This window comes from Cebus imitator, unplaced genomic scaffold (assembly GCF_001604975.1).
Source record: "Cebus imitator isolate Cc_AM_T3 unplaced genomic scaffold, Cebus_imitator-1.0 Scaffold444, whole genome shotgun sequence".
NCBI classification, from domain to species: domain Eukaryota; kingdom Metazoa; phylum Chordata; class Mammalia; order Primates; family Cebidae; genus Cebus; species Cebus imitator.
This window is the reverse complement of record NW_016107759.1, coordinates 3,264,626-3,281,808: the sequence shown is the minus strand read 5'-3', so window position 1 is coordinate 3,281,808 and position 17,183 is coordinate 3,264,626. Positions and strand designations below refer to the sequence as shown.

Here is a 17,183-nt window from a genome sequence, read left to right as displayed (position 1 = left end):
TTTTTAGTGTTTTTTTCTTTCTTTCTTTCTTTTTTTAGAGATGGGGTCTCACTATGTTGCCCCCGGCTGGGGTGCAGTGGATCTTAACAGGCATTATCCCACTACTGATCGGCACAGGAGTTTCGACCTGCTCTGTTTCCAGCCTAGGACGGTTCTCCCCTCCTTAGGCAACCTGGTGGTCCCCTGCTCCTGGGAGGTCACCATATTGATGCCGAAATTAGTGCGGACACCTGATCAGCATAGCACACTACAGCCCAGAACTCCTGGGCTCAGGCGATTCTCCCACATCAGCCTCCCAAGTAGCTGGGGCTACAGGCATGCACCACTGCACCTGGCCTTTTTAAAAATTTTATTATACTTTAAGTTCTGGAGTACACGTGCAAATCTTGCAGGATTGTTACATAGGTATACATATGACATAGTGGCTTCCTGCCTCCATCCTCCTATCACCTACATTAGGTATTTATCCTAATGTTATCCATCCTCAGTCTCTCCATCTGCTGCTGTCCCTCCCCTAGCCCCCCACCCTCTAACAGACCCCAGTGTGTGATATCATAATTTCTAATATAGTCAAAACCTACAAGCAGTTCATCTTAACCTTCAGTTACCAGACTCTTGAGTGGTGCCCTTTATAGATTTATGGTCTTCATCCCTAGTTCTTAGCTGAGTGCTCTACAGAGTATAAGATGAATATGAACTTGTCAGGTAATTAGCACCTGTGAAGAGAACAAACATATGAAGTCTTTAAGTGAAATCACACTCATTTTACTTATTTAATGTGTGCTTGCATTGTGGTAAATGGAAATAAGTGTGGAAAAGGAGTGTGACAACAGTATCCGCCACTCCTTAGATTGACTTTCAAGATGGCTATGTCATGAGAAACCTGATTTGTTTTTTCATGCCTGGTGTTATCATACCCCTCAGAAGTTACTAAATTTTTTCTTTGTTTCAATAGTCAATGGCAGTAATCCTGAAGGTGAAGATTCTGAGAAGGAATCTATAGAAAATGAAGATTATAGAGCAAAGTCTTCAGATGATGATGAAATGGATTCTTCATTGGTCTCTCAGCAGCCTCTAGATAACCAGGAAAAGGAAAGACTAAATACATTCATTCAACAGAAAAGGAAAATGAGAAATCTGTTAGTTACCATTGAGAATGATACTCCCTTAGAGGAACTCTCAAAATATGTAGATGTCAGTATTATTGCACTTACTCGAAATCGGAGGACAAGGAGATGGTACACTTGTCCACTGTGTGGGAAACAGTTTAATGAAAGTTCTTATCTTATTTCCCACCAGAGGACTCACACTGGAGAAAAACCCTATGACTGTAGTCACTGTGGGAAAAGCTTCAATCATAAAACAAATCTCAATAAACATGAACGGATTCATACAGGAGAGAAACCTTATTCCTGTTCTCATTGTGGGAAAAATTTTCGTCAGAATTCTCATCGGAGTCGTCACGAAGGAATCCATATAAGGGAGAAGATATTTAAGTGTCCAGAATGTGGGAAAACCTTCCCAAAGAATGAGGAATTTTTGCTTCATCTGCAGAGTCATGAGGCTGAGAGACCGTATGGTTGCAAAAAATGTGGGAGAAGATTTGGTCGGCTGTCAAACTGTACCCGGCATGAGAAAATCCACTCAGCCTGTAAGACCCAAAAGCAGAAGTAATATTGGGAAAGGTTTGATGGTGCTTCCTCAACCTGAGAGCTTTCATAATGCATTCTGAATTCCCAAGCTGCCTAAAAAGATACAAATATGTAGGCTGGGCTCTGTGGCTCACACCTGTAATCCCAGCACTTTGGGAGGCCGAGATGGGTGAATTACAAAGTTAGGAATTTGAGACCAGCCTGACCAACAAGTTGAAATCATGTCTCTACTAAAAATACGAAAATTAGCTGGGCGTGTTGGCATGCACCTGTAATCCTAGCTACTCAGGAGGCTGAGGCAGGATAATCGTTTGAATCCAGGAGGCAGAGGTTGCAGTGAGCCAAAATCACACCACTGCACTCCAGCCTGGGTGAACCAGCTAGACTCCATCTCAAAGAAAAAATAACAATATGTGAAAAGCTCATTATAGCCAAAATTGGATAAATGCCTGTCTTGGCTAAAACCTCAAATTGTTAGAAAATTCGCAGGGAAGAAAACATATTCAAAGGCTATACCTCAGCATCCACGCTTTCTGGACTAAGGAGCTTTCCTTTATGAAGTTATATGGCAATGTACAGGTCACAGATCCCTTTCCCAAGAAAGACTTTGAAGATGAATCTGGAGGCTGCTTACTTGCAAGACAGAGTGACTCATGTCTATTGTAAGTATATCCATTTTCCCCCTACATGGGGATTCGTACTTGAGAAATAGTGCAAAGGTTCTTATCTGGAACTATGTTCTCATGAAAGAACCAAACTACTGGCTTGTTGAGCCAACAGCTTCTAATAGCAATTCATTTAACCCTCTAAGAACACCTGTTTAAGCCTTGAGTGTTGAATTGTTTACTTTGGAATATAGGAAAACTACAGCAATTGAATGTCAGACTCTCAGTTGGATGTGATCTAAACTTGCAATCAATTTTAATAACATTTGCAATTTGTGATAAAATTGACTTTTACAGATTCCTTTTTACAACATAAGTGTCTACTGTTTTTACTCTATTTTGTTCAGTTGTTGATATCTCCAACAGCTGTTTCATGCCTCTCCCTTGCCAAAATAAGTTAATATTACTCAGGCAGGGCCATCTAGTCCCACCGCTAGAAAAGCTCTTCAGAATCTTCTTCCTCTCTTGAGCCCAGATCTCATGTGCTAGGAAGCACCAGTACTCATAGAGGAGGGGTCAACCTGGAGGCAGGAAAAGTTGGCTTAGATCCATGTCTCATCAATAACCTTAAGGTCCCCTCTACACCATCATTAGACCTTTGGTGATGGGGTGGTCACTACCTCACAAGGCAAAGTGGTGTGTGTGTGTGTGTGTGTGTATTTTTTTGAGATGGAGTTTCATGTTCTAAGATGATTGTTGTAGGTGATGGGCAAAAAAAAGAGAGAAGGAGTTTCACTGTTGTTGCCCAGGCTGGAGTACAATGGCCTGATTTCGGCTCACTGCAGCCTCCGCCTCCCGGATTTGAGCAATAGGTTTCAGCCTTACAAGTAGCTGGGATTACAGGCATGTGCCACCACGCCCAGCTAATTTTGTGGGGTTTTTTATTTTTTATTTTTTTTTTGAGACGGAGTTTCACTCATGTTACCCAGGCTGGAGTGCAATGGCGCGATCTCGGCTCACCGCAACCTCTGCCTCCTGGGTTCAGGCAATTCTCCTGCCTCAGCCTCCTGAGTAGCTGGGATTACAGGCATGCACCACCATGCCCAGCTAATTTTTTGTAGTTTTAGTAGAGACGGGGTTTCACCATGTTGACCAGGATGGTCTCGATCTCTTGACCTCGTGATCCACCCGCCTCGGCTTCCCAAAGTGCTGGGATTACAGGCTTGAGCCACCGCGCCCGGCCAATTTTGTGTTTTTTAATAGAAACAGGGTTTCTTCATGTTGGTGAGGCTGGTCTCGAACTCCCGACCTCAGGTGATCCACCTCAGCCTCCCAAAGTGCTGGGATTACACGTGTGAGCCACTGCACCTGGCCCGAAGTGTTGTATATTTAGAAATTACGTCTCCAGTGGTTAGCTCACATTGCCCCTCAAGAGACAGGATTCCAGGTGTCTTCATTATAGTGGGTATTCATTGTCTTCAGTCTCTTCATATCCAGACCTTCCTGTCCTCTCTGCCTAGAAGCAAGGCCAATGGTGCAATTTAGGGATTCTTGACCAGTTTTACTTACTTAAGGTTTCCAAAAGTTTCACACTGGTACTTTGATTGGAATGAAGAAATCCTATAAACTATTTGGGAAAAATTATAGTGTTTGTTTCCATCCAGAAACATGCCTTTGTATTTATGAGAATGTTATATTCCTGTGAAAATTTTTCTAATTTTCTTCACTTAAGGTTTTACAAAATTTTATTACTGTAAGTAGTTTTTTTCATTATATTTCTGAGTTGATTATTGTTGTTACATAGGAAAGTTATTTTTAATTATATAGTTGTGTAGCTAGTCACCTCACTGAGTGTTCTTAATTTTCAGTAGTTTCTTGGTTTAGCTCTGTTACAACTTTTGGTAAAATGACACCATTAACAAATAATAGTTTTGCTTCTTGCCTTCTGCCTATCAGACTTTTTTTGTTTTGTTTGTTATTGACATGTAATTGTGAGGTTTGTTGTTTTCGTACAAAGCATTTTGAAGGACATTTTATGATACAGTTCAGTCCTGAATCATAATTTAAAAACAGGCTGGGCACAGTGGCTAATGCCTGTAATCTCAGCACTTTGGGAGGCTGAGGTAGGTGGATCACCTGAAGTCAGGAGTTGGAGACCAGCCTGACCAACATGGCAAAACCCTGTCTCTACTAAAAAAAAAATAAAAAATTAGCTGTGTGTGGTGGTGGGCGCAGCTATTTGGGAGGCTGAGGCAGGAGAATTGCTTGAACCTGGGAGGCGGAGGTTGCAGTGAGCCGAGATTGCACCGTTGCACTCTAGCCTGGGCAACAAGAGTGAAACTCCATCTCAAAAAACAGTAACACCCTCCATGACAGTGGAAGGCCACAAAAACTGTCCTTTACTGGCTTTATATTTCAAGCCAACAGTAAATACCCTGTAAAGTCAGCAAAGCTAACAAAACTGGCTGCCCACAACATTATTTGCTTATTTGAAAGTGTGGCCAATGCACTAGGACTGGGGTCCTGAGCTGTGTTTCTGGAGTCGCCAGGCTGTTACCATGTGCCGGGGACCCCTTGTGTACCCAGAAAACAAGTAGCTGCAAGGCAGTGAGTAAAGAGAGTTTCCACTCATTCTTTGGCACCTCTGCCCAAGAGTCGGGTGTTTTATCAGTCCTCATGCAGCCATGGTGTAGTCACCGAGGCACTTTTTGTTTTGTTTTTTTAAACTGAGACTGGCTCTTGTCACCAAGGCTGGAGTTGGGGGATCTTGGCTCACTGAAACCTTTTGCCTCCTAGGCTGAAGTGATCCTCCTGCCTCAGCCTTCTGAATAGCTTTTTGTTTTTTTAAATGTAGGCGGTGCTCATCTACTTAAAATCCCAGCACTTTGGGAGGCCAAGGCAGGTGGATCACCTGAGGTGAGGAGTTCAAGACCAGCCTGGCCAACATGATGAAACCCCATCTCTACTAAAAATACAAAAATTAGCTGAGCATGGTGGCACGTGTCTGTAGTTCCAGCTACTCAGGAGACTAAGAAAGGAAGATTGCTTAAACCTGGGAGGTGGAGGTTACGGTGAGCCAAGATTGTGCCTCTGCACTGTAGCCTGGGCTATAGTATCAAGACTGGGCATGCTGGCATGTTCCTGTAGTCCCAGCTACTCTGGGAAGCTGAGGTGGGAGGATTCCTTGAATCTGAGAGTTAGAGGCCAGCCTGGACAACTTAGCAAGACCTAATTTCTGTCTCTCTCTCTCTCTCCTTTTTTCTTTTTTTTTAAGACGGTGTTTTGCTCTGTTGCCAGGCTGGAGTTCAGTGGTGCAATCTCAGGTCACTGCAACCTCTCCCTCCTGAGTTCAAGTGATTCTCCTGCCTCAGCCTCCCAAGTAGCTGGGACTACAGGCACGTGCCACTATGCCCAGCTAACTTTTGTATTTTTAGTAGAGATGGGGCTTCACCGTATTGGCCAGGATGGTCTTGGTCTCTTGACCTTGTGGTCTGTTCACCTCAGCCTCCCAAAGTGTTGGGATTACAAGCATGAGCCATTGCACCTGGCCTTTTTTTTTTTTTTTTAGAAACAGGGTCTCACTCTGTCACCCAGACTGTAGTATATGACCATAGCTCACTACAACACTGAACTCCTGGGCTCAAGAGATACTTCCACCTCAGCCTCCCAAGTATCTGGGACTACAGGTACAGGCCACTTCACTCAGCCAATTTATTTTTCTTTTTGTAAAAATGGGGTTTTGCTATGTTGCCCATCATAGCCTCAAACTCCTGGCTGAAGTGATTCTCCTCCTTGGCCTTCCAAAGCACTGGGCTTGTCTCTTTAAAAAAAGAAAAAAAAAAAAAAAATCAGAGTAAATGAGAGGTTTACTCCACCATGGCAGGGTGAGGGTACCTGTAGTCCCAGCTACTTGAGAGGCTGAGGCAGGAGAATTTCTTGAACCCAGGAGGTGGAGATTGCAGTGAGTGGAGATCCAGCCTGGGTGACAGAGCAAGAATCTGTCTCAAAAAAAAAAGACAAGTGAACATAACTTCAAAGAAATATGGACATCAGTAAGTGCACCAAATACACATAATGGGAGTACCAGAAGGAGAGGAGAGAAAGGAAAGGAAAAAATTTTGGAAAAATAATGGATAAAAATTTCCCAAATTTATTAAAACATATCTATACAAACAGGAAGCTTTTAGTAAACTTCAAGTAAGATAAACAAAAAGAGACCCAAAATAAATGCATCATAGCAAAAATGTTGAATGTCCAAGACAAGGAAAAAATAATCAGTTTCATAATTTGTCAGTTTTTTAGTTTTCTGCAATCACTTTTCTTTTTCTTTTGATTTTTTTTTTTTTTCTTAGACAGAGTCTCCCTCTGTTGCCCAGGCTGGAGTGCAGTGGCGTGATCTTGGGTCACTGCTACCTCCGCCTCCCAGGGTCAAGCAATTCTCCTGCCTGAGGCTCCCAAGTAGCTGGGATTACAGGCACCCACCACCATGCCCAGCCAATTTTTGTATTTTTAGTAGAGAAGGGGTTTCTCCATGTTGGCCAAGCTGATCTCAAACTCCTGACCTCAGGTGATCCACACACCTTGGCCTCCCAAAGTGCTGGGATTACAGGCATGAGCCATGGTGCCCGGCCTACAAATAAAATTCAAATCATGCTCTTAAATAGTAAATTTTCTTTATGTTTTAATTTAGAAACAGAATTATTAGTATCTTTTGCTAGAGAACCTGATGGAAACCAAGTATTAAGATAAAATTGTGTAGACTCTGGTGATTTGGAAAAGTTTTTTTATAAAATGGAAGATGAAAAACCAGGATATAAATTAATATCTAAATAAAAATTGCTGTAATCTGCTCCTCTTCTACTCCTTTAAAAAAAAATAAAAATAGGGCTGGGCACGGTGGCTCACGCCTATAATTCCAGCACTTTGGGAGGCTGAGGCGGGTGGATCACAAGGTCAAGAGATCGAGACCATCCTGGTCAGCAAGGTGAAACCCCGTCTCTACTAAAAATACAAAAATTAGCTGGGCATGGTGGCGTTCACCTGTAGTCCCAGCTGCTTGGGAGGCTGAAGCAGGAGAATTGCTTGAACCCAGGAGGCGGAGGTTGCAGTGAGCCGAGATCGTACCCATTGCACTCCAGCCTGGGTAACAAGAGCGAAACTCTGTCTCAAAAAAATAAATAAAAAATAAAATAAAATGAAAATAAAAATTTCTGTGTGTATTGTCACAGAACAGAGGGTAAAAAAGTAGATGTAGTTGATTGATATGGCTGGACATTTGAGACTGTGGAAGATATTTTTCTTGTTTAACTTACCCATATTTCTGCTGTAATGTGTGATACATAAAGCTCAGATAAGAAAATAAAAATAATTAGCTCGCCGGGCGCGGTGGCTCAAGCCTGTAATCCCAGCACTTTGGGAGGCCGAGGCGGGTGGATCACGAGGTCAAGAGATCGAGACCATCCTGGTCAACATGGTGAAACCCCGTCTCTACTAAAAATACAAAAAATTAGCTGGGCATGGTGGCACGTGCCTGTAATCCCAGCTACTCAGGAGGCTGAGGCAGGAGAATTGCCTGAACCCAGGAGGCGGAGGTTGCGGTGAGCCGAGATCGCGCCATTGCACTCCAGCCTGGGTAACATGAGTGAAACTCCGTCTCAAAAAAAAAAAAAAAAAAAAATAATTAGCTCAAATGAGTGGCAGAATTAGGGCTTTCTGGAACACAAAATAAATCGTCCCCTCCCTGCCCCAACAAAGGTCTGATCTTTCCATCAGATGTGTTCATATCAAGGTCTCTGTTGTGAGAAAGAATAAACATCCCTGATAGGAGCTCGCGTGGCCCTCACAGCAAGGTTTTTGTGTTCTCCTGGTGAACATAGAGAATTTCACAGAACATCAGATAAGGCCAGTCTGACTGTGCTAGAGTAAAACAAAGCAAGACCATTCTGTAATGATTTCTCAACACAAAAACATGCACGTTGTCATAGCCACAAAAATAACCAAACATCCCCCTATGTTGGCTGATATGAATGACTGCTGTTTCTTTGGCAATCACAGCTTTGGCCTCTTCTTTCCTTCTGGATAAAATATATTAAGATACCTATTAAGAATTATTCCTATTCAGCCGGGCGCGGTGGCTCACGCCTGTAATCCCAGCACTTTGGGAGGCCGAGGCAGGTGGATCACGAGGTTAAGAGATCGAGACCATCCTGGTCAACATGGTGAAACCCCGTCTCTACTAAAAATACAAAAAATCAGCTGGGCATGGTGGCGCGTGCCTGTAGTCCCAGCTGCTCAGGAGGCTGAGGCAGGAGAATTGCCTGAACCCAGGAGGTGGAGGCTGCGGTGAGCCGAGATCGCGCCATTGCACTCCAGCCTGGGTAACGAGAGCGAAACTCCGTCTCAAAAAAAAAAAAAAAAAAAATAATTCCTATTCTTTAATGGCATCTACTCCAGACTACAGGCTCCTTCCTAATTACTCCCCAACATGGCATAAACAATTGTCCTTTTAAAAACTCTTCTATTGAGACACCTCACTATGCCCGATGGTGTGTGTTCTCCCTTGTTATAATGAGTAGTACATCTAATTTCTTCATCTAAAAGTGTGTTCCTGCTAGGTTTTAGCAGGAGGGCACTGACAATTGGAATTGTTGGGTCATTTAATTAAAGGGTCTCTGTTTCCATCTTTAACCTGAAGAGTCCATATCAAGGATTTGTTCTCCCAAAATAGATACCAGATGTTTCTCTTATAAAAACAAACACTCTTATGCCTGTAATCCTAGCACTTTGGGAAGGCCGAGGTGGGTGGATCACCTGAGGTCAGGAGTTCATGACCAGCCTGGCCATCATGGTGAAACCCCATCTTAGAAAAAAAAAACAAAAACAAAAACCGCTGTCTGGGCACGGTGGCTCACACCTGTAATCCTATCACTTTGGGAGGCCTAGGTGGGTGGATCATTTGAGGTCAAGAGTTTGAGACCAGCCTGAACAACATGGTGAAACCACATCTCCTAAAAATACCAAAAAAATTAGTTGGGCGTGGTGGCACACGACTGTATTCTCAAGTACTCAGGAGGCTGGGGCAGAAGAATCATTTGAATCCAAGAGATGGAGGTTGCAGTGAGCCAAGATTGCACCACTGCACTCCACTCTGGGTGACAGAGTCAGACTCCACCTCAAAATAAACAAAAATGCTACGTTTCACACAGTAGAAAAAATAGGATTATCTCAGTAATGAGCTCCTTCTAGGAATATCTTAGCCCATATCACTACTGAACACAAAAAAAATTTCAACGGAACCACCTTTCCAAGAGCCCCTTTTATGTCCTTGTTCCTCATGCTGTAGATAAAATGTTTCAGCATGGGAGTCACCAGTGTGAACATCACAGCAGCTGCTGTATCTCTCTGAGCTGAGGAGGAGGATGAAGGGTTGAAATACAGAGACGATGGTGCCATAAAAGAGAATCACAGCCAGGTGGGAGCCACAGGTGGAGAAGGCTTTCCATTGTCCCTTTGTGGATGGGACCTTCAGGACGACACACATGTTGTGCATATAGGAAGCCAGGACGCAAAGAAATGGGGCGATTATGACCAGGGCAGCCTCAGTAAGAATCATCTGAGCAGGAGAGTTTCAGGAGGGGAGTCACATCGCAGAAGATATGGGGAATGGTGTTGACTGCACAGAAAGAGAGTTGAGCCATCAGCAGGGTGTGCAGCAGATAATTCAGGTTGTCAACGACCCACGATCCAGCAGCTAGCAGGGCACAGAGCTGATGGGTCATCTTTGCTGTGTAATGTAAGGGGTGGCACACAGTAACAAAGCGATCATAGGCCATCACAGCCAGGAGAAAATTATCCATGTCAGCAAGCTCAATGACGAAATACATCTGTGTGAGACAGCCAGAGGAGGAGATGGTCTGAGTCCCAAGTATGTGATTGGTCAGCATCTTGGGGACAGTGGTGAAGCAGATGTCCACAAAGGACAGGCTGCTGAGGAAGAAGTACATGGGGGTGTGCAGGCAGGAGTCTGTGTTGATAGCTAGGATGATGAGCAGGTTTCCCAGGACCATGGCCAGGAAGAGCATGCTCAGGAAGAGCACGAAGAGGAGACGCTGCTGCTGGGACTGCCTAGAGAGTCCCAGGAGGAAGAACTCTGAGACACTTGACTGGTTTGTCCCGCTCATGGGTCTGATTCCAGATGCAGACAAGACAGAGATCAGAAATATAGAAGCTGAGGCTATAGATGCAACAAGTCAAGCTCCAACCATGGCCATGTTAACAAACCTGTATTAGAGTTGCTCAGTCAAGATCCACTCCAGTCCCTACACCCCCAACTTCCGATGTCCAGCCCTAGATGATGTGGGTCCTTGTATACTCGTTCTTTCAGTGTTTTAAAATATACTATTAAAACAACATGCAGACTCATGCACAGCCCTCCTCTGCTATTATATAGGTTTCTATTAACATTTCCAGGCTTGCCGGGCGCGGTGGCTCACGCCTGTAATCCCAGCACTTTGGGAGGCCGAGGCGGGTGGATCACGAGGTCAAGAGATCGAGACCATCCTGGTCAACATGGTGAAACCCCATCTCTACTAAAAATACAAAAAATTAGCTGGGCATGGTGGCACGTGCCTGTAATCCCAGCTACTCAGGAGGCTGAGGCAGGAGAATTGCCTGAACCCAGGAGGCGGAGGTTGCGGTGAGCCGAGATCGCGCCATTGCACTCCAGCCTGGGTAACAAGAGCGAAACTCCGTCTCAAAAAAAAAAAAAAAACATTTCCAGGCTTTCTCTCACCTCTTAGTCACTCATAGAAAGGCAAAATCACTGTGTCTATGTCAAATTCCAGCTGATGGTTCAGGACTCTTACTATTTCTCCCTGGATGTGGCATGTTTAGAAAAGGGAGTTTCTCAAAGAACTCCATTCAGTAGTATATATATGTTCATGGCCTTAACCTCTGTGCAGGATGGATGTTTGCGAGAATCACAGACAGGTATTTACAGTAGTTTCCATGGCCATTGGGACTAGACTCTCTGGGAGTCTCATTAGAATGAAGCAGAGATTAATTTTCCCATCTATTTCTTGGTCCCTGTGGACCCAACAATAATGGAAAGGTACATTTTCTCACTCCTGGGTCAGAACTAGGAGATAAAGCAATCTTGGAGACAAGTCCCAAAGAAAATTCACTAAGACCTCAAATTGCATCACCTTGCTGATCTGGGCATATGTTTATAGGTTTGAAAAGTTGGTTATCAAATGATTTTTCTTCTTAAATTCGTAGCTCAGAAGCTGAGATTATAGCAGTGTTATCTGAACCTCTCCTTTTTTTCACATATATAGTCATTTATTGCATTGACTTAATGAAGCGTTTGCAGATAGGGATGCAGAGGCTGGGGTGGGGTCAGGGGTAAAGGTGGCATTGCAGAGTTGTGCTTCTTTTTTTTTTTTTTTTTGAGGTGAAGTCTCACTCTGTGACCCAGGCTGATCTCAGCACACTGCAACCTCCGCCTCCTGGATTCAAGCAATTCTCCCACCTCAGCCTCTGAAGTAGGGAGGACTTCAGGTAGGCACCACCACACCTAGCTAATTTTTGTATTTTTAGTAGAGTCAGGATTTCACTATGTTGGTCAGGCTGTACTTGAACTCCTGACATCAGGTAATTTGCCCGCCTCAGCCACTCACAGTGCTGGGATTACAGGCATGAGCCACCGCACCAGGCTTGTGTTTAATCTCTTAAAGCGTTTGGTGTAAAGGATACCCTTTTTGTAATGGGAGAATATTTCAGGAGATGCACAGCATGTCATGACTGAGAAACTCCATGTTCCTAAAGTAGACTTCCTTTGGGGATGTCTTCCCAGCTCATATTGGGTCAGCCTTTTCTGAAAATGGCCCCCTAATCCATAGACACTCAGGGATATGGACTCCAGCAGTCCACTTTACACTCTGATCACCTCCTCCCCAGTGAGAATTCATGATTGGACTAGGGCAACTGAAACTGGGACTGAGGGCCACAGATAATTTTCACTAGGACTTGGCCTGTAACATGTAAACCCAGAAGGGTGCAACTCGCTTTTGGCTGACGTGTAGTTTGATAAGCAAAAGCATATGGATAAGAGCAAAAAAATGTAAACACACAGAGAGAAGAAGGGCTGGAGAAAGTACTGATGGCTGTCCAGTTCACAGTTCAAGTCATTTTCTAATGACGGGCTGCATTCTGGCCTCACACACAGTTCTGAGTTGCATATAACAAAAACCAACTGTTGCTGAGTAAAGCAGGAAAGGATTTCATGAAAATGATAATAGATACCTTTCAAAAACACTGGACAGCTGGAGACCCAGGCTCAGAAGACCACACAGCAGCCACAGTGGCCCAAATAATACCAACGCTGCTGTGGCCTCCAAGCATAAATGTTGCCGTTCATAGCTTTGACACAGTTATCACTAGGCATGGGGTGACACCAGTCACATTGCTGCCACTGCTGCCCCAGGAATCCATCTTGCTGCAATGGCTGCCACTGCCTGAAAAAGTTCTTCTTGGTCTTCTCTTCCTTGGGCCAAAGGCTGAGTCGGGGTATCTGATGGACAGTCACATGCCCACATCTTTGCTGCAAGAGATTCTGGGAAATCAGTTATTCTGGGGTTCCTGTTTTATAGGAAGTAAGATATTTTCCAAATAGTTATGAAGCACCAGAGTACCTAAGATTTGGAAGGAGGTGCAGTAATTCAGAAGCCAAAAACCATGATAAATCCTCACTAAAATCCATCCCTTCAATAGCACATTAATGCATACCCCTCTTACCAATTTACCCCAAAGAAACAATCTGGCCTAACATAGTGCAGCTATCCTTCCCACAATAGGGAAACAATGCAAAGTCCCATCAGTTACTACATCAAGATCCATAAAAGGATCCCCCCTACTCCAATCGTGATCTCATCCTGACAGTCTGAAACTTGAAACCTGAAAGCTAACCAATAAAATAACTACACATCCTGTGTATGTAAAATATGGAGAAAAGAGGCCAGGCGCGGTGGGTCATCCCTGTAAGTCCAGCACTTTGTGAGGCCAAGTCGGGCAAATCATGAGGTCAGGACTTTGAGATCAACCTGGCCAACATGGTGAAACCTTTTCTCTACTAAAGATAAAAAAAAATAGCTGGGTGTGGTGGTGCGTGCCTGCAATCCCAGCTACTGGGGAGGCTGAGGCAGAATCAGTTGAACCCAGGAGGCAGAGGTTTCAGTGAGCTGAGATAGTGCCATTGCATTCCAGCCTGGGTGACAGGGCAAGACTCCATCTCAAAGAATATATATATATATTCTCTCTCTCTCTCTCTCTCTCTCTCTCTCTCTCTCTATATATATATATATATATATATATATATATATATATATATATATATATAGAGAGAGAGAGAGAGAGAGAGAGAGAGGAGGAAGATAAAAGGAGGAAAATATAAACAAATACTGTAATCTTTATTTCTGCAGGCAGCCACTTGTCCACAATCTAATTCCTGTTCCTTGTCTTTAGCCAATGTCTCAGCTATCCCAGGTTATTTTTTAATCTGATGAAGTAACCCAAAACGTTCACGTCTGATAGATTTGGCTTCCTTATAGTCCTGCCTATAATGTATAAGATGGTTCTAGTTTCTCATTAGGTATTAGGGGAAGATATGTCCACTTGTACCCCTAGTTTCCTTGCCCTATAAATTCCTGGTTGAGAAAAAGTTCAGGATATATTGTCCACTGGTATGAATCTTATACCATTTCCTTAAAATAGCACCAACGCTGGGTGTGGTGACTCATGCCTGTAATCCCAGCACTTTGGGAGGCTGAGGCAGGTGGATTACAAGGTCAAGAGATCGAGACCATCCTGGCCATGAAATGTTTCACATTTCAAACATGGTGAAATACAAACAGCCGCGAGTGGTGGCACGTGCCTGTAGTCCCAGCTACTCAGTAGGCTGAGGCAGGAGAATTGCTTGAACCTGGGAGGTGGAGATTGCAGTGAGCCGAGGTCCCACTGCACTCCAGCCTGGAGACAGAGCAAGACTCCGACTCAAAAAAAAAACAAACCAGCACCCCAAACTTACAGAGTAGCTTAAAATTGTGCCATAAGTGAGTGTTTAAAAGACCATCTCACTATTCCATAAGGTCAGCTGCTTCTGGTGACGGTGTACAAGTAAATACTCATGGATCCCGTGGACACCAGGCTGACCCCTTGTGTTAATTACCTATTGTATAACAAATTATTCTAAAATTTAGCAACTTAAAACAGTGAACATTTCTCTCATGCAGATCCTGTGAGTCCAGAATTTGGCAGTGGTTTAGCTGAAAAGTTCTGGAAGAGAGTTTCTCATGAAATTGCAGTTAAGTTTTCAGCAGCAGCTCAGTCATCTGAAGGCTTGACTGAGGCTGAAGGATAGAATTCTAAGACGGCTCCTTCACGCAGGAAGCCTCGGTTTCTCACATGGACCTCTCAGACATGTTCTCACACATAATAGCTTGTTTTCCCCACAGTAAGTGCTTCAGGAAAGCAAGATGAAAACTACAGTATCTTTTACGACCCAGCTCCAGAAGCTACGGGTATCTTTTGTGACCCAGCTCCATTGTTTCTTACATCCACTATAGCTGAGTCCACCAGACCATTTCAATGTGGGAAGGGATTATACAAGGCTAGCATCATTGAGAGTCATCGTGGAAAGTGACTGCCATATCCTTTTTACTATAAGTTGAGTTCCTTGGTTAGACAATGTCTGTGGGATGCCAAGTTGGTGAATAAACCCATGCATCCCTAATACACATTCTGCCTTTGCTTTCAACCTCAGGTTGATTGAGCACCTCTTTTTGTACATGGGTTTCCCTTTCCTGGGTGCTTCTGCACATCCCTAGGCACCCAAGTTCACTGTAGGTTTTCTTCCTATAGCATCCCACATCATAACTTTCATTATAGTGATGCCTGGGATGTGATCAAGATTCGGGAGTCTGACTCACAAGTCTCAAGTCTTATTATCTCCATTAGGTCTGCAGTGTAGGCCACTGTCTGCAGAGCCAAATCCAGACGTCGACATTGTCTCCTAGACTTGAAACCTTGGGAAGCATAAAGCAGCCATTCTGAAACATTAACGTGCACAGAAATCACCTAGGGATGTTGTCAAAATGAAGATTCTGACTCAGGAGGCCTCAGATTATGCATTTAGTCACCCAGGCGATGCCTGTCCTCGGACCTTATTTTAAGTAGCAAAGCTTAGGTTTAGACGAAGAGGAGCCCTCACTCAAAGAGCCCGAGTCATCTACATCGATTTTTGTGCTGCTGGCTCCCCAGCCAACCTCGCCTTTTGAAAAGATATCCAGATTGGAAGTCAAACCTTGACCTCCTTCAGTGCCACCCGTGGAAGTAGAAGACAAGAATCCTAAACGTTTGGTGACCCGCTGTATCCAGAGAGGGCAGAGAGGTGGGGCAGAAACCTAAAGAACCCGGGGCAGGTGTAGTGGGAGTGCTCACGAAGTCCGCCAGCCGCCCAGGTTTGGCGGGCACCAACACCCGTGTGCCTCTTCATGACTTTTCGGAGTATAAGAACTAGAGCCAACGCAGACCAAGAGGCGGTCTCCCGGCTATGGTAATTCCGGCGAAACATGGCGCCGTACATCTTCACGGAGACCGCGCCGAGGTCAGGCCCCGCGCCTTTCTATGTAATTGGACAGAAGGGCGCTAGCAGAAAAAATAGTCCTCTATTATTGGATAAGTAAAGAGAAACCTACAGGGGGCGGGGCAAGGAGAGTTGGACAATGCAGCCTCGGATTGGTCCCGTTGGAGGGCGTGTGCGACGCTTTCCCAGGAAGGGATCCCTGAGTTCGCCTCTGCCGCCCTGCGCCTGCGCATGGTGTACTGGACACTTGCTGGGGAGGTGATTTGCGTCCAGGAGACTCCCGATCTCGCGCAGGCAAAACTGAAGGACTTGCAAAACTTAATGGAGCCAAAAAAATTTAGTAATGAAGATAAATAATATCTGAATGCGATGTTTTTTAAAAGCAAAATTAATGCAAAGACCAGTAAGGTAGAAGCTATATTTTAGCTCTTCATTTGGCCAAAAGAAATTGTAAAATACTCTGGCAATTCTTTCAGTTGAAACCAAGATAATCAAATAATTAGATTTTGAAAATATTATTGATGTTTGTTACCAGGGCCACCACTGCATTCCAGCCTGGCGACAGAGTAAGACTGTCTTAAAAATAAAAAAAAAACTAATGGCCCTCACTAGCATCCCCTCATTACATTGGGTTGTCCTTCTCTTTCCATTGATCTATGTGGATCTCCTAAGTCTTGCTAAACGTTATTAACCTTCATCCGAAAACTTTCACTGGGCACAGACTTGAGAATACTCAATGTCTCACTCTTCACTGTAGCCTATGAAAACAAAGCATGCGCCCAACGTGGGGCTCGAACCCACGACCCTGAGATTAAGAGTCTCATGCTCTACCGACTGAGCTAGCTGGGCTTCTTGGTAATGCTTCCTGATAATGGAATGTGTGCTTATCACTTGACATTAGCATGAGGATTAAGCGGGGAGTGCCACCAACTGTTCTCTGGGTCCTGACCTTCCCAGGAGAAGCAAAAGTCAGCCAGGAGAAACCTAACCCATGTGTCCTGGTGGCACGTGGCACAGAGACTCTGAGGTCCTGGAAGCCCCAGGCAAGGCCTCAGTGACCAAACCTACCCTTTGGGGCTGCTCACCCACTACATCCCACCCTATGTTCTCAGTCCCAAGGGGCACCCAGACGTATCCAAGTCCACATTGCCCAATAAAGTCATTCATGGCCGGGCGCGGTGGCTCAAGCCTGTAATCCCAGCACTTTGGGAGGCCGAGGTGGGTGGATCACGAGGTCAAGAGATCGAGACCATCCTGGTCAACATGGTGAAACCCCGTCTCTACTAA

At 44.5% G+C, this 17,183-nt stretch overlaps 2 protein-coding genes and 1 non-coding gene across 3 annotated transcripts in view; 1 reads left to right on the top strand and 2 right to left on the bottom strand.

Moving 5' to 3' along the window:
* ZNF200 (zinc finger protein 200) overlaps positions 1-1,870 on the top strand; it is a 15,245-nt gene extending 13,375 nt beyond the window's left edge. Inside the window, exon 4 of the mRNA XM_017511150.2 lies at positions 861-1,870. Coding sequence (XP_017366639.2) covers positions 861-1,674 — 814 coding nt within the window. The 3' untranslated portion in view covers positions 1,675-1,870. The remainder of the gene's footprint in view (positions 1-860) is intronic.
* A 7,483-nt stretch (positions 1,871-9,353) lies between these two features.
* On the bottom strand, positions 9,354-10,725 carry LOC108290987 (putative olfactory receptor 1F2). The gene is given in 3 exon segments (XM_017511148.1): positions 9,354-9,695; positions 9,697-9,867; positions 9,869-10,725. Coding segments are annotated over 3 exon segments (954 nt in total). The 5' UTR covers positions 10,438-10,725; the 3' UTR covers positions 9,354-9,481.
* Positions 10,726-16,672: 5,947 nt separating this feature from the next.
* On the bottom strand, positions 16,673-16,745 carry TRNAK-CUU. The gene has a single exon. It is a non-coding gene; the product is annotated as a tRNA-Lys (tRNA).
* Between the last annotated feature and the right edge of the window lie 438 nt (positions 16,746-17,183).